Source organism: Pinus tabuliformis, chromosome 8 (assembly GCF_031772625.1).
Source record: "Pinus tabuliformis cultivar Carrire ecotype Pingquan chromosome 8, CPIR1, whole genome shotgun sequence".
NCBI lineage: Eukaryota > Viridiplantae > Streptophyta > Pinopsida > Pinales > Pinaceae > Pinus > Pinus tabuliformis.
The window spans coordinates 889,166,292-889,187,182 of NC_142294.1; the positions used below are offsets into that span (position 1 = coordinate 889,166,292).

The following is a 20,891-nucleotide window of genomic DNA, read 5'->3' on the forward strand; positions in this document are numbered from 1 at the left end:
GATATCCGTATAAATTAGGATGACAAAATGTCTTCTTTTGTCATCTTAATAGTCCTTAATTCATTCCTGAGACTTGCTATTTGACCATTGTTCTTGATTGTGAATAGTTTGGAAAGAGTCTCATACATTTCTTGAGCAAAATCTATGTTGGATATGTATGGGATTAGGTTGTCCTTAACTCCATCCACTATTAGGTTCGTAGCCAATATTTTTGTTTCTCTGAAGTTTGCTTTCTCTGCTTCACTTAATTCATTTGTAGGATTCTTGATTTTTCCTTGAACAAGATTCAAAAATTTGTTCTTTTCAAGAATAAGATCTATCCTCTATTTCCAGGCCCTATAGTTAGAGGCTCCTTCTAGCTTGTTCTCTCCCTTCATTGAATTTTTCATATTGATACCTTCTACTCCTTGTGACCAGACCTTGAATCTCCTTATTCTCCTTTCTCTAGATCTTCCGGTTGCCTTTTTCTTCCTTCTTTCACCTTATCTCTGATACCATGTTGAGAAATCAATGTTAGTAGGGTTTAGGGTTTGATTCCTCCTTGATAATTACTTGTGAATTATGTTGGCCTCTTGTACTTCTTAATTTGTTTATCTTTCATCAAGCAATTACCAAATTATATGTGTATGAGGATCACAAGAACAAGGGACACAAGATGTAGGCGCACAGCCATGGCAAAACCCCTATAAGGGGAAAATATAGTCAAGAACTCTTCCTTCAGTAGATTCAAATCAAGATGAGACACTTTCAGACTTCTAGACCTAGACAAAGACGTCCTCCAACCACCAAGTCAGTGCTTCCTCCTTGTAGATGTCAATTTCTCAATCTTCCAAGTGTCAAAGTTTCAAGGTGCAGCTTTAGATCATAATTTTGGCCCCAACAGCAGATTTGCGGCCCCCCAGCTTCAAAACATTGACCCTGCAGTAGAAACAAAATTTCGGCCCCAGCGTCAGCGTAGTATCTTCGCACATGTGAGAGAAAAGTAACCCAAAAACTCGATTTTCTTTTTCCCAACTTCTTTCCTTCTTCTCCAGCAACTTCACACTCTTTTCCAGCTACTGCTTCTTAGAGATCAAACTTGTTGATGATACTCTCCAAATGAAGTCAAGTTGCTCAATATATAGGCTTCTTGTGAGGTTGAATTGCCCTAATCCAAGCCGACTTGTTGAGGGCAGGGCCGACTTGGTGTGGAGGTGACAAATTATCTTTTTGACTCAAAAATAATTATTTTTACATGATACAAAAGCCCAAGAAGGGTCTAATAATAATGACAATGACTCTAATGACTCAAGACAAAACCTAGAAGCCCTCAATGGGGGATTTGACCTAGAAAACGTTGACCCAAGCATGAAACCCATGCTTTAATAAGTCATTTTCTTTAATAATATTTTTTTTTCGAGTAGTACAATTATGAAGACCGAAGCTAGTTACATTCTTCAACATTCCCTCTTAACTAGGGAGGTATTCATGATTACATATATATACAAGTACATGGAAGATTTCAAAATGATCTTGAACAATGAAGAGTTCTAGCACAGTCAGTGTTGTGGACTAGATTCCTGACCAGGGTAATCTATCTGGGTGGGACTAAGATGGGCTCAAGTTTTCAGCCAGTCTAGGTACCATCAAGATTACTCACTAACCATCAACCCAGGGATCTAGGTGCGTATCCAAGGTCAGAGTTCAAGACCAACGCCACCCTCCCTCTTCAGGATCTAGACATCAAACACACGGGCTGACCATATGTCCTTCCAAGCATCCTCCATTAGATGCTTCAACTCTCCCCATCTAACTAGATATAACCATTTGTCCAAGGATGCTTCCAAAGTGTTCAACCTTTTTATGGAGAGATTTACCCATACAAACACAAACCCCAATCAACAATAAACTTTCAAATATACATACAAGTAAACGCAAACCTTCAAGGTCCTCATTCATTTGGATGCTACATATATCATCATCAAATCATCCAATCTACAAATTGTTGGAAGCTTTCGTCTTCTTTCATTTCTTTAGTAGCACCAAATACATCTTCAAGTCTTTTGTTTGCAACTTCATAAACATGATAGTACCTTTTCTTACTTCAAAGTATTCACTGTCATAATATGCCCTCCCTCTCAACTGGGGAGATATACTCTTTCTTTTATCCATGCTCCTTCTCAACATAGAGAGATCAACCACTTCCTTCTTTTATAATATCGGAGAACCTTTTATTGCTCTATTTCTTCTTCCTTCACCATGCTTACCAATATTATCAAATCAACATTACCTACAAACATCTTCAATATCTTGAATATTATGTACCTGCACAACTTAAACAGCAAGTACAACCAAAAAAAAATATACAGAAGCATGAAGTTAGCTATATCAAAATCATGTCAATACAATAATGGAAGCGTTAGACTTTGCACATCAAACAACTAAACCTAGTTAGGTTCATAATCAACAAGAGTCACAAACTCGACTTCAACTTCTTACTAGAGTTTTTTTTGTTGTTGTCACAAACCCTAGACTTCATCATCTAGACTTTAAAATATCAATCTTAATATATCTAGGGTTTTAATATTACTTTCAGAGATATATGACAGACTCTACTATAATTTATTGCAAACCCTAGATTCCATCTTCAAGACTCAAAGCCTTAGATATCAACAATTCAATCAAATACAATGCATCTAAGGGTTTAACAATAGTCAGAATTTACATGTTAGACTCTACTAGGGTTTGTTGCAAACCCTAGATTTTATCAAAACTAAATCATATTGGAAAACAATGTCATCATATCCTAGAATATCAATTTCTACTAGGGCTTTGTTACAAACCCTAGAATTCACAAATTAAGACATAAGTATCTGCAATTAGCATACTCGCATATACATATCGAGGATTTCATGTACTATCATTTCACATCAATATCGACTAGGCAAGCCCAAGACACAAACATCAATACATTGAAGTTAGATATATAACAATTTCAATCAAGTTAGGGTTTCAATCATATGAACGATAATACACCTAGGATCTTACTTACAAGGGTTTTGTTGACAAACTCTAAACATCTAGGGTTTCAACACATAACTAAGATATTAATAGCAAACCCTAAGGACTAGGGTTTTTATCACAACAATACCAAAACATAAACATCAAAAGAATAGGAATTCTAGATTTCATCAACCCTAAGTAGACTAAGGTTTCATAATTAACATTGGCATACCCTTAGGTTAGGGTTTTATAATGAACCTTAAGAGTTAGGGTTCCACAAGAATGGTCTAATAATATCACGAGGGTAGATTCAATCTAATGATTAATCACCCTAACAATAATATTTGAGTCAAAACCCTAGACATAACAAGGTTAGTAATGTAAAGAAAATTTCAAAAAAAAGAATGATCATACCTTTTACATGAAGAGAACTTTATAACAAAGCTTATAGTCTAAGACATACCTTTGAGTTGTTTCTTAACAAACCTTGTAAGACATCAATTCTTGAAGGGATTCCTTTGCAACAGATCTTCTTCCATACTTCAAGTCTATCCTTTGAAGTCTCCTCCATAACCTTTGAACATTCAACAAGCTTTCCTAACCAAGGAAAATATAAAGAGAAAGGTTATTAACATATAATACAAACAAATTTTTGATAATCGAGGGAAACCAAACATAAAAGAGGAGACAAGGAACAAGATACTTATCTTTGGGTAAAGTAGTGAAGGCTCCCACTTAATCCAATTTTGAGGGATACCTACTACTTATAATTCAAAAATGCTCTAACAAGACATGTTAGACCTACAATTTCTAGAAATCAAAACATAAAGGAAGACAATTCAAAACTTTAAAAATAGAAGGATGTGTGAGGGATAGTATTTCCTAAGAGTGCTTGGAAAATAGATCTTTGATCTCAAATTCTTCAGTCTTGTTCTTCTTTGGTGGACCTTCATCAACAACATTCGCATATTCACTTTCTCTCTTCTTATTCCTTGGACTCTCTGGACAATGACTTTTGTAATGACCCATCTTGTGACAATTGTAACATTCGATCTTGGATAGGTCAACTTTCTTCTTTGGTCCTTTGAATTTCTTGAAGGTCCCTTCTTGTGATGAGCAGAATAAGAATTAGAGGTGTCTTCTTCTTCATCCTCCTTGTTGTTTACTAACAATACTCGAGCTTCTTCTTGAGTGCATACATTCCACATTTGCTCAAATGTTGGTGTATCCTTCCAACTGTTAAGTCCTGATGCAAAGGCTTTCCAAGTTTTTGGTAGTCCTAGAAGAGCAGTAATTATGAGCTCCTTTTTTGGGACAACTTCATCTATTGCTTGGAGTTCATCTCTGATTTGAGATATCCTTATAAAGTAGGATGAAAAAATGTCGTCTTTTGCCATCTTAATAGTCCTTAATTCATTCCTGAGACTTGCTATTTGACCATTGTTCTTGATTGTGAATAGTTTGGAAAGAGTCTCATACATGTCTTGAGCGGAATCTATGTTAGATATGTATGGGATTAGGTTGTCCTTAACTCCATCCACTATTAGGTTCATAGCCAATATTTTTGTGTCTCTGAAGTTTTCTTTCTCTGCTTCACTTGATTCTTCTGTAGGCTTCTTGATTTTCCTTGAACAAGATTCACAACTTTGTTCTTTTCGCGAATAAGATCTATCCTCTATTTCCTAGTCCTGTAGTTAGTTTCTCCTTCTAGCTTGTTCTCTCCCTTCATTGAATTTTTCATATTGATACCTTCTACTCCTTGTGACTCGACCTTGAAACTCCTTATTCTCCTTTCACTAGATCTTCAAGCTACCTTTTTCTTCCTTCTTTCACCTTAGCTCTGATACCATGTTGAGAAATCAATGTTAGTAGGGTTTAGGGTTTGATTGGTCCTTCTTGATAATTACTCGTGAATTATGTTGGCCACTTTTACTTCTTACTTTGTTTATCTTTCATCAAGCAATTACCAAATTATATGTGTATGAAGATCACAGGAACAAGAGACACGAAATTTAGGCACACGGCTAGGGAAAAACCCCTATAAGGGGAAAACCCAGTCAAGAACTCTTCCTTCAGTAGATTCAAATCAAGATGAAACACTTCCAGACTTCTAGACCCAGACAAAGACCTCCTCCAACCACCAAGTCAACCCTTCCTCCTTGTAGATGTCTATTTCTTAGCCTTCCAAGTGTCAACGCTTCAAGGTCTAGCTTTAGATCATAATTTTGGCCCCAACCGTAGATTTTCGGCCCTAGCTTCAACCTAGTATCTTTGCACGTGTGAGAGAAAGGTAGTCCAAAAACTTAATTTTCTTTTTCCCAACTTCTTTCCTTCTTCTCCGACAACTTCACACTCTTTTCTAGCTACTTCTTCTTAGAGATTGAACTTGTTGATAATACTCTCCAAATGAAGTCAAGTTGCTCAATATATATGCTTCTTGTGAGGTTGAATTGCCCTAATCCTTGTTGAGTGTAGGACCGACTTGGTGTGGAGGTGACCAATTATCTTTTTGACTCAAAAATAATTCTTCGTACATGATACAAAAGCCCAAGAATGGTCTAATAATAATGACAATGACTCTAATGACTCAATACAAAACCTAGACGCCGTCAATGGGGGCTTTCACCTAGAAAACATTAACCCAAGCATGAAACCCATGCTTTAATAAGTCATTTTATTTAATAATATTTTTTTTTTTGACAAGGACTTATGAAGACTAAAGCTATTTACATTCTTCAACAGGGATCAGGGGACTCATCCAGATCACAAGTTATGGTACAAGGGTAGCTATAATAAGGGAAGCCCACACCTGGGTATATGAGTGTAGGAGGGAGCAAATTGTGGTACATGAGTTACTCCAATCTTTGTTTTTCCACCCTTCTTTATATGCCTTTTGCCTTTGATTGATGTTTCTTCATAACATCTCGGGGATCCTGAAGATGAAAGCATGGTGTGTAATATATAGCAGTGTATACCCCCTTAACGTGGGGCAGTTAATTGCCCACCAGTGGTTGGGATAATCATGGGTTCCTTAATGATGGAGAGGGCTCATCTAGGGTCCATAGTAACCCGGGTGATGTGATGGCCATGAAAAAGGGGTAGGGCTCATGTTTGACTTTTGCCCATGTGCAAAATTTGAATGTCCCAACCATCTTTGTGGTACACTTCTTTTTTAGAGTGGCCAAATTATGCTTTTTCTTTTCTTTTTAGTTGCATCAACCTCTGGGGCATTGTTCCAGGTCAGACCCAAGGTGTGGGAAAGGGGAAGAGGATGTAATATCCCTAACGGAAATTTTAACAGTAGATACCAGAAACGAACTTGAACAACAAAATAATTGTAAATAGACACAACCAACAAATTAATACACAAATAAATGTTGATAAAATCACTGAGCCATTTTATTAATCCACTAAAAAGAGTACATCAACATGAAGTAATAGTGGAACCTGAGCTTGCCAAGCAAGCGGAGCAAAACCCAGAAAAAGATCTTTGACCCAACTGATGAATGGCTTTGGCAATGATGTCGTTGGCCCGGTGAGAAGATTGTTGCAAGACGCTATTGTAAAACTGCTCTCCAAACTCCAATGAAGCACTGTGAGATTTCTGAGTGAAATCTCCTCAAGAGTGTTGGGTTTTCGTCCAACACCTACTAACACACCTGAGGGTTTTTGTCCTGGGGCTACCAATGAAGTAGAGAACCGGGTTCTCAACCTCTCATACAAGAAGAAATATCAAATCCAAGATGTCCTCCAATGGCCTTCTCTTCCTCTTTTATAGATCTGATGGACCCCTCTAGAAACTCCTATTTTATTATTATTTTAATCATGGAGCACTTTTCCCTCTTTTATTTCAATTAAAATATTCTTTTTAATGCGAGAAAAGGGTAAATTGGCCATCATGTCTCCTTAGGTCACCGAAACTCACATCTAACCATCCCATCTTATAGATCTTCTCATTCTGATTCCAACGAGCTATCACACTAAGGTGTTCTTGTTAATCTAGGTTGTCATTGATGTCAATAGTTGATATGGCAGTTTTGAATCAGGGTTTTCTATTATTAAGCAGAAGTTTTGAATACAAATGTTGGTTGCCCTCCTGGCAAACCAGTGACAGAGATATACAATGGGAGAGAACTTGAGTGAGTTTTACCTCACTTTACCCGGCTGATTCGGCAACAAATCTGGCTAACCCCAGCTACAACTGCGCTGCCCCTTCGCAGTAACTACGTGGGCCTGCGTGGAGCTCTCCGAGGCTCTGCGTTAGCACTACTACCCACTGCTTCAGCTTTCGTGGATGTTCCGGCAGTTTCTAGCAGCTCCCTGACTTTTTGTGTGGAAGGCAGCTCTTCCTCTACGTTGGCCCTCCCGGCTCTGCGTCAAGGCTGCATGGGCCCAGACTAACCCAGCATCAGCTCTCTCGTCTACTGCGTTGCCTCCACAAGTTTCTCTCTGCCTCTCTGTCTGTATTCCTGAACTATCAATGCCCCTTAGCTGCAAGATCTCCCCAATCGATTTCCCTCCTTAGAACTTCTCACCTCTGAAAATCGATTTCCTCAATCTCTCTATGTGTCTTCTCCAACTGACCTCAAGCGTCTATTTATATTTTTCTATTGAGAAATCAACGGCCGAGATTAAGTCTCTAATCAACGACTAAGATTAAAGTAGACCTGATCCTCGTCTCTTAGAAGCTTTTCACCCATATTTTCATTAATACCCATTAATATTTTAATTTTCCTAAGTTTAGACTTAGGAACCCCATTAAAAATATTAACTATTTTAATAATATACAATCTGGGTGGAATTTCACCAAACGATTTTTGGGTCTTGGAGGTCTCATGTGTTCTAGCCCTTCCACAAAATTTCGGAGCTAGAGCACATCTGATGCTACCCAAAATCAACACTCCCTCTTAGTGAGGAATGTGCTCTAGCAATACTTCCCAACAGAAGTATCACACTGATCCGCAACATCCGTCCTCTGCGCTGTTGATGCTCGGCGTGCTGCCCCTCATCCACTGCTCTGTTGCCCATGACACTGCCACTGTCACTGCTACATCTGTACTCAGCTCCCTCTCAATATGTTGCATCTGTTGCCCATAGCATTGCCACTGCTAACTGCTGCACTGCAACTAAGTTGCTGAGAAGTAAGCAACTGAAAAACCACCCAGAAGTTGACATGTTGGTAAGTGTGGATGCCCCTTGACGCTGAAGCTACCTCTGTTGCTAATGTTTGTTGACCCTCTGATGCTACTGCGTTGTTGTTGTATTTGCTCTATACCTTCTGCACTGCTGCAACACTCTAGCTCTGCCACTATTGCTCCATCATCCCTCGCAACAACCGACTCCCTTCATTCTGCTATTGTCATTAAGGGTTCTCGTAGCCGTATGTGATCCAAGGGTTTGGGCACCTCAAGGATCCTGCCCGTCATGTAGTCCTCCTGACTAGAGCTCAATATCACCCCACCTCTTCTCTAGAGGTGCATGAGCACTCATGGCACTATCATCATCATCGCCCTCTTTGTCCACTTGCGCTGGAGCAGCCTTTGAGTCAAACTTCACTTCTTTGCCCTTCTTCCGAGGGCATTGTGTGGCGAAATGACCCATTTCTCCACATCTGAAGCATCTGACTTTGGATATGTCCTTTTTCTTCCTCTTAAGTTGCCCTTATTGTCCCACTGATGCAAGAGTTGCATCCTCCTCTTCCTCCTTCTTGGCTCTGATCCCTTTGTTGCTGCTTCCTGCCTTGGTCAACCGTCTGATCTCTTCCTGTCGAAGAGTTGCCCACATCTCCTCCCAACTGGGGAGAGAAGCCCTACCCAAGATGCTCTGGACAAAGGTTTCCCAGTCTTCAATGACTGCATTCAAGGCAGTCCTAACCATGAATTCAAGATCTGGTGTAGACCCTACGGAAGTGAGCTGGTCTCGGATCCCTTCCAATCTGAGAAGGGATCGATTTCTTCTCCCTTTTGCATCTGATACTGTCTCAGCTGACTCTCAAGCAACATCTTCTGTTGAACGGAAGTTCCCTTGTACAAAGTGGTCAAGGCCTCCCACATTTCCCTTGCTGTGTCCTTCTCAGCAATATGTGGGATCACATGATCTTTGACCCCGTCCAAGATCATGCACTTCACTTTTGCCTGAGCCTCCTCGTACTTCTTGAGAGGATCAACATCCATTGGAACAAAAACCGTCTTCAAGGCATAATCCTTGATGCGATTTTTGTCCAAAACTTCCAGGATCCTAGCCTTCCAGATGACAAAGTTGGATGCTCCACCCAACGTGTCCTGATCCCTCAGTCCATTAACTGCCATCTCTGCTCAAATGAGTGTCAAACCAATTCTATTCTCCCTCTTTTGTTGCTGCCCCAACAAAACTCGGATCTGGATTTCTTTGGCCCTAGAAATCCTCTAAGGAACAAGCTCGCTCTGAAGTTCGATTTCTTTCACAAAAATCCTTGTGCCAACAACTGTTGAACCACCCCTCTCTAATCTCTCTTTGCTACTGCTCAGCACTCGATCTAGATTTCTTGTTAAGAAATCTTCTGAGGAACTGATTCCCTCTACTTTTCTTTTGCCCCACTATGTATTGTTCTGCACCAACAGAATCAGCACCCCACTAGCAACTTCAGATGAAGTCTACGCAACACCTTTAGCCCCGACAATAGGAAAATCGAGACTCAACAATCTCTGCGCTGGCCCAGCAATCACTCCGCTGCCCTCTGCAGCTACAACGTCACACAAACAGGCTGATGCAGGCTCTGCGTGAGTCTCCCTTGGCGACTGCGTCACCCCTCCTCTACTCTCTTGGCTAAAAAACTAAGTTGTCTCTCGGGAAAACTATCTTTAGCACATATTCTCCTATGTCCTTTTGTTGATGGCTTCAGTCCTCCTTGATCTGCAATTGCTCTGATGTGAAAATTTCTGAATCAAACAAGTCAGAAATCCTACTGCACAAAACTGATTTACGTCACCTACTTGTATTCTTCATTTAACAAGTTATTTTCGGAAATGTTCAAAAAATATTAATGTAAATACACTGCAGCATACACCACTATATAGATCAAGAATTGAAAAATAAATGAGACAATCATGCAAAGGACACACTTATTTTTGGACTAAACGTCCCTGGGAAAACCCAATGCGGGAAAACCAGTGCAACAACTGAGGGTTTTCTATTATTAAGCAGAAGTTCTGAATACAAATGTTGGTTGCCCTCCTAGCAAACCAATGACAGAGAAATACAATGGCGGAGAACTTGAGTGATTTTTACCTCACTTTACCCGGCAGAATCTGGCTGATCCGGCAACAAATCTAGCTGGCCCCGGCTACAACTGCACTGCCCCTTCGCAGTAACTGCATGGGCCTGCGTGGAGCTCTCTGAGGCTTTGTGTCAGCGCTACTACCCACTACATAAGCTTTCCCTACAGTTTCCGGCAGCTCCTCGACTTTCTGCGTGGAAGGCAGCTCTTCCTCTACGCTGGCCCTCCTGGCTCTACGTCAAGGTTGCATGGGCCCAGACTGACCCAGCGTCAGCTCTCCCAGCTACTATGCTGCCTCCACAAGTTTCTCTCTGTCTGTATTCTCGAACTATCACTGCCCCTCAACTACAGGATCTCCCCAATTGATTTCCCTCCTTAGAACTTCTCACCTCAGAAAATCGATTTCCTCAATCTCTCTGTGTGTCTTCTCCAACTGACCCCAAGCCTCCATTTATACTTTTCCTATTGAGAAATCAACGACCGAGATTAAGTCTCTAATCAACGGCTAAGATTAAATTAGACTTGATCCTCGTCTCTTAGAAGCTTCTCACCCATATTTTCATTAATACCCATTAATATTTTAATTTTCCTAAGTTTAGACTTAGGAACCCCATTAAAAATATTAATTATTTTAATAAAATACAATCCGGGTGGAATTTCACCAAATGATTTCTGGGTCTTGGAGATCTCATGTGTTCTAGCCCCTCCACAAAATTTCGGAGCTAGAGCACATTCGATGCTACCCAAAATCAACATCAACAACTCTACATGACTCACACTCTTCGGAGGCGTCCTCATATGAACCCATGGACTCATCCAATGAAGAATCCTCACCCTATAAGTCAAAAGGACTCTTCTTCTACTCTACCTTTGCCATCTCCCCCACATCACTCAAGCATGAGTGGTCAGGCTCGCAAGGTTCCTTGCAGATGAAGCAAAGACCCTTCCTCTTTAGCTCATTCTTGCTGCATGATCCACCAAACCTGAGCAGCTCCTCCCTGGTCAACTATCTCCTGAACAACCCAATGTTCTGCGCAACCGACCATTTGGCTAGCTCATAAGCAACATGTGAGACCAACTGCTCCCTACTCCAAACAGACAACTATCAAGACTGCAAATCCCAAAAATTGGCATCACGACCCCTCATACATAATGACAAGATGGATTGCATGTGTGCTATGACTGTGTCAGGATGATGTTTCCTAATGCTGAAGAAGCATTGCAACATCTACAAGATCAACCCATCACACTCTAGATCAAACATGATTTCATAAATCCTAGTCATGGCCATAATTTCTAGAACTTGAAGCTTCTTCCCAAAGGTAGAGCCTGCACTGTTGTCCAAGTCCTGGAAAGTCTCTACTATCAATCTGAAAACTCTCCACATAACATCATCATTGTACGGAGCTATAGGGGCGGTTAGTCTCATGATGTTACTGAGACAAGATGCAACTGGAAATCTAACCCCTTCACAAGGTTCCTCCAAGAACTTGTGTTGTATGAGAGCAAGCATAGCTGGTTTTAGAGCCCAAGCTAGCTTCTTCCCTTTTAATTGGCTCACTTTGGAAAGGAGTGCATCCAGTTCATCTAATTTGAAAAGGACTTCCCATGTGATCTTCATGTGTTTCGAATCTGTTCCAAGTGCAAGGATTTTGTGTCCAATCTTCAGTTCCTTCTGCAAAGCTCTTCGTTGTTCCTTCTGAAGAATGGCATAGACCCCCTTTGAGAAGGGTTTGTTGTCTTGCTTCGATTTTCGGTCCAATGATGCATGGTGGTTCAAGGAACTGATTTCAGTGTTGTTCAATCTTCTCAATTGTGTTGTGAGAGGTTTCAAATATCCCATTGTTCAACAATCAAAGATATAATGCTTATGAAACCAATTTGGCCCCTTCTGAGTTTTGTCAAACATTTCATGTGCAAATTTCTGTGGGTGTAAGTTCATTTGATTTGGGTTTTAATTTGCAAATACGGTAGCACAAATAAAATTCCATAGTTTAAACCTGGAATTTAATCAATCAGCTGGAGTGATACTCACTATGAAACCACTGAAATTTATTAATGCAGCCCATTGACATACATTCCAACACTGTTGTTCAACTCAGAAATAATGCCCAACATATTTATATGTTCTCTTTCTAGCTCCGACAATTATGAAATGATAAATTTATAACACAAAGAAGAGAAGATGGAACCTGGAATCTTTCAAGCTCTGTTTAGGAATAATCAGTTGTGGCAGCAATCATTGTTAAGCTACAGGTGACCATTCTGTGCAAAAGAAGACTTGGTTTGGCCCGGAAATGAACAAGTGCAGCTATAGTCTGGTTAACCTCTAGCGTGGGCTAGCTCAATCTTGTATTGTGCTCCTTTCAACGAATGTCAAGGAGAGGCTCTCAATTTTGCCTTACAAACACAAGGAGGATACATATGTGTATGTTCAGCCCAAAGTTTCCATACAGAACTCGTGCCCAAATGATAAATCTGCCCACAGTGGATATATCTTTTTAGTAGTGAATCTTGGCTTCCTGAAGTGGCCTCTGACAGATGCAACAAGATTCGTCTTTTTCCATAACTCTGAATGTGAACCGTCTGATGTTAAACTCGGTTTCAAATTGAGGATGTTTGGCCAAAAAGAAGAATTACGTGCAACAATGCACCTTCCAATTTCAAATCGGCCCTCTCATAAACTGAATAATTCGGCATGAACCTTGGTAGTTATTTAATGGGCAACTTCAGCTACTAGAATTTTCTCCTGGATATATAATTTGTGGAGAGACCTCATCTCAAAAATTGACTCAGAAATACATCAGCGGCACCAATAAATGCTTTGAATCCAGCATACAAAGATGACCCATGACCTATATTCTGTCCAATAATAAGGAGCTCAAGGTCCCCACTGCTAAAACTTCAGCGCAGATGAAGTAAGTCCCAACTTCGACCAACAAGAGTAATACGGCCTCAACAGGCCCAAAACGTCCTCCAACGAGACATAGAAATAAATACACACAGGGAATAGTAGAACCAGCTCTCATGTCCAGCAAGAAAAGGTTCACGGTCTGTCTGTGACTGATAGTAACTTCCAGCAATAGGCTACGCTCAACCCACCAAGAAAATACGTGGTCCTAATGAAGTACGTTGTCCAACAATGCACAAAGAGAGTGGCCCTCACCCAGCAGAGAAACACAACCTCAAGAGGGAATTCAACGCACAAGGGTTCTGCAAACACAGAAGGACATCTGCCTCCATGAAATATTTGGCTATGGGCTCAACAAATTTTGCTCAGAGCTTGCTTTGAACTCAGTGAGGAATGACACTTGGAATCCTTTATTTCTCAGGACAAGAATTTGTCGCTGGTTCAGAGCCTTGGATTAAGTATTCAACACCTGTGTAATAATAAATTTGGATAGCCCGATAAAGTTTGACTTCAAAACAAAAATATATATATATATATATTGTTGAAGTTTCGAAGTCTACTTAGCTAGAAACCCTCCATGCACTTTATCTGATTTATTCCTACCTACTTGTTCCATTACTTAACAAGTTATTTACAATGTAAATACTGAAAATAAACACTAGTGCATGCTCAACAAATTACAGATCAACAACTAAAAGAAACAGAAACAATCACACCAAATGACACTGTTATTTTTGGACCAATGTCCCCGGAAAAACCCAGTGTCGGAAAACCGGTGCAGCTATCTGAAGGTTTTCTTATTAGGCAATATCAGAGTACAATCTAGGTGCCAAAATTGGCCTACCCAACAGAGAATTTCCTTGGCAATAATACTTCTCAGTTTGAGACAAATCTCCTGGCTGAAACCCGGGATAATCCTTCCGGCAGCTCCTTAGCTCCAATCTGCCCTAGAAACCCCAGCATCAACCTTTTCTGGACTGCGTCAGCCCCTCTCTGCCCAGCGCTGGCCCTGCGTCACCCTGAATGGGTCTGCATCAACCTTCTGGCCCTCTGCGTCAGCAACTGGCCTCTCTGAGGCTATGTGTAGCTCCCGGCTACCTCTACATGGCCCTGCATGAGCTCTCGCTACTACTGCGTCACTCTCCCCGACTACTGCGCTGCTCTCCCAGCATTATCCCTGCCTCTCTGTCTCTCTGAAAACCCAAGGTCGGCGTTTTCTAGACTGCGTCAGCCGCTCTTTACCCAGCGTTGGCCCTGCGTCAGCCTTCTGGCCCTCTGCGTCAGTCTTCTGGCCCTCTGCGTCAGCAACGCTGGCCTCTCTGAGGCTCTGCGCAACTCCCGGCTACCTCTACGTGGCCTGCGTGAGCTCTCACTGCTACTATGTCACTCTCCCTATCTACTGCGCTTCTCTCTCAACATTATCCCTGCCTCTCTGTCTCTCTGTACTCAATGCCCCTCAGCTGCAACTCCCAATCACTAATTCTATCTCTCTTAGCAAACCCCGCTCTAGAGAATAAAATGACTGATCACTCTGGTGTATTCTCCAAGTGACCCTCAAGCCTCCTCCTATACTTTTCCTATTGACATATCAATGGCCGAGATTAAGTCCCTAATCAATGGCTAAGATTAGATTTGGCTTGATCCATGTCTTTTGGACCATTCTAACACAGTTTCATATTAATCCACATTAATATTATATTTTCTCTAAGTTTAGACATAGGGACTCCATTAAAAATATTAATTATTTTAATATCTCATGAACTATTTAGAATTTGCCCAAACCCTTTCTGGGTCTTGGAGATCTCATGTGCCCCAACCTCTCCACCAAATTTCGTGGCTAGAGCACATTCGATGCTACCCCAAATGAACTATATATATATATATATATATATATATATATATATATATATATAAATATATAAACATGGCCTCTCAAATACTTAACCCCTTTCGATCATGTTGACAACCCTTCAAATTCGATTAAGCGGATTTTTAATTTTCCACCAAAAGTTATTTGACCTCTTTTCTATAGTGATTCGCTCTTGGCCTTTAGAAAATAATTTGGGCTTTAATAATTTTTAACTTTTCAACAAATAATTTGGCCCCTTTTTCAAAGTGATATTTTATTTCTTGGGAAAAATTTTCATTCCACAATTTGAAACTAAAATTGTAGAATATTTAATGAGGGACAATTTCACCAACCTGCAAGAAGAAACCTTTGGCAATTTTGACCTATCTTTAGCACTGGAAAATTTTCCGAAAACTAGTTCTTCTGAAACCCTTGATTTTCTCCGACGTTCTGCAATAACCCTTAGGCTGGCAGGATGCACAACTCTGATACCACTGTAATATCCCTAATGGAAATTTTAATAGTAGATTCCAGAAATGAACTTGAACAACAAAATAATTGTAAATAGACACAGCCAACAAATTGATACACATATAAATGTCGATAAAATCACTAAGCCATTTTATTAATCCACTAAAAAGAGTACATCGGCATGAAGTAATAGTGGAACCTGAGCTTACCAAGCAAGCAGAGCAAAAACCCAAAAAAAGATTTCTGACCCAATTGATGAATGGCTCTGGAAATGATGTCGGTGGCTCGGTGAGAAGATTGTTGCAAGCCGCTACTGCAAAACTGGTCTCTCCAAACTCCAATGAAGCACTGTGAGATTTCTGAGTGAAATCTCCTCAAGAGTGTTGGGCTTTCGTCCAACACCCACTAACACACCCGAGGGTTTTCGTCCTGGGGCTACCAATGAAGTAGAGAACTAGGTTCTCAACCTCTCATCCAAGAAGAAATATCAAATCCAAAATGTCCTCCAATGGTCTCCTCCTCCTCTTTTATAGATTTGATGGACCCCTCTAGAACCTCCTATTTTATTATTATTTTAATCATGGAGTGCATTTCCTTCTTTTATTTCAATTAAAATATTATTTTTTATGCGAGAAAAGAGTAAATTGGCCACCATGTCTCCTCAAGTCACTAAAACTCACATCTAACCATCCCATCCTGTAGATCTTCTCATTCTGGTTCCAATGAGCTATCACACTAAGGTGTTCTGTCAAGTATTCCTCTTAGAATGCCACCTTAAGCGTAATTAATTAAATCGGGCCCAATAATAACTCTGTTTTTTGAAAGTTGTCAAAATGGACCGGAACGAAAGGTAAATTGTGTGAATGATGGAATATTCCAAGCGAATGCCATCGGACCTCATAGATACTCCTCAAAACCCCTCTAAAGGCCTCTGGGCCCGCTGATGACACCAAGTTGCACCTGTGACCTATATGCCCCCAACTCTAAAAGTCCATCCTAACCATGTCATAAGGAACACTAGAAAAAGGAACATTACAAGGGAGGTTGCCCTATGTGGACCTAGTGGGCACATGTGGACCCAGTGGGCACATATGGAACCGAACGGGAGAAATGATGAATGGGGTCAAAATGAGCGGAAAAGGGCAATGTATATGGTGTTTGGAAGCGAGACCATGCAACCAAAATCGGGATTTCTAATGTAGTGCCAACCCTAAAGCTAGTGGCCAGTAAAGGAGATCCCACAGGACTAAGATACAAGGTTAAACCCCAAATCAAGCAGGGGAGACAAGAGCACAGACCTAGCCAACTCTTTCCGCCGAATTCCCCCACCAATCCATGCCCAAAAGTGCCCATGAAATGTAAACAAAATTACTCAACTAAACCAATGAAAAGTCATACCTTTGGGGTTGGGAGGCCCACCTTCAAACATACATTCATAACAGATGGGCGAAGGACCAAACGGCTGTCTCAGGTGGCGAAGGAAATGGCACATCGAGCTATCTGGTGGTTGCAAGGGGCTGCTGACTGCTGGTTGAGGACCATCTAGAATAAAAAAATTCTCCTATGCATACTACCCAGAGGTAGTTGGTAACAAGGTTAAGACAACTGAGGTGATAGTTTTCTTTGAGTTATGTCTAAACCCCATGCTAGTTGATTGTATGGTCGATTGTCTCTCTAATAGAGATAAAAAAATTGTATCTCATTCCATTATCGATTGATCTATTCAACTCTCTTGCTGACTCTCTTTCAACTGCTTTGCATTGTGTACACATAATATGATGACATGCCTGATCCATATAATTGCATGAATTTAGCAATTTATTTGCTTCACATTTATATGCGTGTTACTTTGATGAAGTTCAGTTTTCTTTGGTGATATTTTTGAAGCTCCATTACAATGTGCTGAGACAACAATGAAAACATTTGGTAATAACCAATGTCACTAGACTTGGAATTGGCAAAAAATTAATGAGGCGGAAGGGCCAAGAGTTTGACTTGGATCAGGAAGAAATCAGGAAAAACTCTTCGAGTACAAAATTATAAGATATGCACACATACAGCAGAGGTTTAATTTTAAATGAGTCTAACTTAGGCAAATCAATTTTGGTTCATGACTAATCGCGAGTCATGAATCAAACTTGCATTGACTGAGTCAAACTGGGAGAATTGGGAAACCATTCAGGGTCCGATCCGAATTAAACTCAGTGAATCCTGGTAACTATGGTGATAACATATTTATTATTTTGATAATAATAAACACAGTGAATCCTAGTAACTATGCTGATAACCTAGTTTGACTTGCAATTCTGGTAACTATGGTGATAACATATTTATTATTTTGTTTCCACCGTTGTGTGAAATGCTTGATCCCACATGATACATAAGTATTTGTTTCCACGTTTGATGGCTTTGATATTTTTAGATTAGTTTGAGATTCAATCAGGTACACGGACAACAATGAGAACATTGGGTAGCAGCATCTTCCATATTTCGATAATGAAAATTGTTTGATTTTGTTATCTTTCTGTGAAGACTGTCTGATCATTTTTACAAGAACTGACCCTTTTACATTTCTGTGTTCTATTAATTGCATTAAGCATCTTACATATTATGTTGAAATTTTAGTTATAGGGACAAGAATCGGAGCATTGGGTGATAGCATCTTCTATATTTGTACAATGAATATGGTTTGATTTGGTTGTAGATTTTTGTGAAAACTCTTCAGACACTTTTTACAGGAATAAATGACTCTTTTCATATTTCCATTCCCTATCAATTGCATAAATCTTGTATATTGTTGAAATTTTAAAGTTATGCAAAGCAAGCTATTAATCAATGACAGAGAGGATGATAAAATATCAGTGTTTTGCAATTATGTATACCCTAGTTGATGCAATCTAGTGGAAAGTGATTTCTGAAGAAAAGGCTTCTTGTCGGATCTCTTAGCGAAAATAACATCATTTTGTGTCTGAGCATCAATTGTTTAACATCTTATATTAGCAATGTAAGACTTGTGTCTTTTATATTCTAATTGGGGGTTGATTGTAAGACTTGTGTCTTTTATATTCTAATTGGGGGTTGATTTTAACCACGATCAAATAATACTAGTGGAAACATTGTGTTTTTGCACATGCACAGGTAATTCTTGATGCAGGCCACTCAGCTAATGAACCAGGGATTACAGCAGAACTGGTAGCAGCAAATGAGAGGCACAAAGAATTACTGAATAAGAGGAAGTAACCTGCAATGCATTATGGCCCTCACCAAAAGTCATCAGTGTTCCTCTTTTTAATAAGTATGTTTTAAGCTTGTTTTACATGCTAGCAGTGCCTGTTCTGAGGAATAATGTTCAGAAAGGTAAATAACGGTATGCCAAAGCCATTTTCTTTGCAAATTTCATTATATGAACAATTGGATGGATATGATTTATTCTGATCCATCCACTTATCTGTGGCAATATCTATATAAGCAGTAAGAGGAGATAGTAATGAGCAGTGCCCGATCAAATCATCCGAAACTATGTACTTCAACTCCATTTTTGCACTCATTTATTTTGCATGCATGTGACCATTTTATCAGAATGATGATTATGCCATGGCTCTTATTGAATTTACCCTTGCTTGAAATTGTATATGATAATTAATTGAGCCTCACCTTGGGACAAATTAGTTCACTTAACATTGCTTGAATGGTTTAGAAATCTGCAAGCTTTGTAAAATCATGGAATCATCTGTGTTAGGTATTTGAGTATATTTTTTCTTGTTTGGCACTGGTAAACCTCATTTAAAGCAGCACATTAGAAAACTCATATAAAACTGTTCACTGTATGCAGAACAATTGTATATTCATGGAATCATTCTGTTGTATGTCTTTCAGTACACTTTTTTTTGTTCTTCGTTGGGAAATCTTATATAAATCAAGGGACTGTATGCAAAACATTCTGATTTTGAACCTTAGAAAGATCCCATCAGAGATTTTGACGCTAATCTTTGAACCTAGAAGTCTCACATTTCTTGGATGGTATTTGATGCAATCTTTGTGCAGAAGAAATTTGATTATGTAAGATCTGCTTTAAAATTTGAATGAATCCACCCTCTATCTGGGCACTCCTCCCCCTCCCCACCCTCTATTGTGGCATTCCTTTTCAAGCCCCCACACCAAACATATATCCAGAAACAGAGAGGAATACAATGTTGAAGTGAAGATTATTTTATCGAATCATAACCCATCATCATTTTTTAATAAATTTTCTCATCTAAATCCAGTAATCTTCAATCCAATTTTCCTTTCATCATTCATTGATTCCATACTCGAGAGAGAGAGAGAGAGAATATGGAATCTATGAATGATGAATGGAAAATTGGATTGAAGACTACTGGACTTAGATGGATTGAACTAAGGAGAAGCCAAGAAAAAGGAGAACTCTTGTTAACGCATAATTGAAACATGAAGAGAACAATCTAGGTTCTACCCACTTGCAACATATATATGTTGAATGTGAAATGGGGAGACAAAGCATTTCTTCCACTCGAGTGGATGAAGAAAACCCCAATAATTCAAAACTCAGGAGTGAAACTTGTTCAAAAACTTGAGGATTCAGTGTTTGTCACAGTTAAGCTTGATTCCACCTTTGAATCATCCAATACAGGCTCATGTTTTCCAAATAATAGTTTGGTGGCCTTCAAGTAGAAGTGTAGGCTAGGATTACAACTCATTCACCTCAAGGCACAACCTTCCCCAGTGTTTCTTGTCTTGACTCAATCAGATAGTGCATATGAAATTTTAGTGTAAAATGCAACTTTCTTTGTGACCAACACAATTACTCCTTTTTTTATTGTCTCATATACTTGCATTTCTTGGCATGCTTAATTCATGCAGTGCCTAGGAATTCTCTATGGGAAAAATTTGACTCTATCTAAGTGGTGTGAATCCTCGTGTCTCTATGTCTCTTATAGAGAATTCCCTTATAGCATCTAGTGTGATTGGCTTCAATGTTAACACATCCACTATTGAGATTTCTCGTGTGGTAACTACTGCAAATTCTCATGCTAATAATTCATCTATTGTTGAGATTTTTTCTGTGGTACCTGGAGTGACTAACTCTATTGCTGGCTTTGACCCCTCGAATGTAATAGGGATGGAGATTTCACATCCATGAGGTTCTTTAGGCGAATGGTCTTGGTGCCATTTTGACAAGCAAATTTTTATAGGTGTTGTGTAGGTTCTCCAATTTCAATCACACTTCTAGAAACTATAATGCTTCCTTTTACGCCCACTACTTTTGGGTCCTTTGTTTCCCTAGTTTGTGGCCAACCCCTAGTGCCCCAATATCATTTATGCATGGGATCTTTGTTCTTCCTAATACTTTGGTTGGATTGTTGATTGTATTGTCCCTTGTGGTGTCTTATTCACTTGTTCATTGT

The 20,891-nt window shown here is 39.7% G+C and overlaps 1 protein-coding gene across 5 annotated transcripts in view; it reads left to right on the top strand.

The window, feature by feature from the left end:
- The window catches only part of LOC149238396 (proline iminopeptidase-like), a 327,298-nt gene extending 308,217 nt beyond the window's left edge, over window positions 1–19,081 (top strand). For all 5 annotated transcript variants that reach the window (XM_089373020.1, XM_089373021.1, XM_089373022.1 and 2 more), the window contains one exon: window positions 18,607–19,081. In XM_089373020.1, the coding sequence (XP_089229146.1) occupies window positions 18,607–18,708 (102 nt within the window). In that variant the 3' untranslated portion in view covers window positions 18,709–19,081. The remainder of the gene's footprint in view (window positions 1–18,606) is intronic.
- Window positions 19,082–20,891: the final 1,810 nt, after the last annotated feature.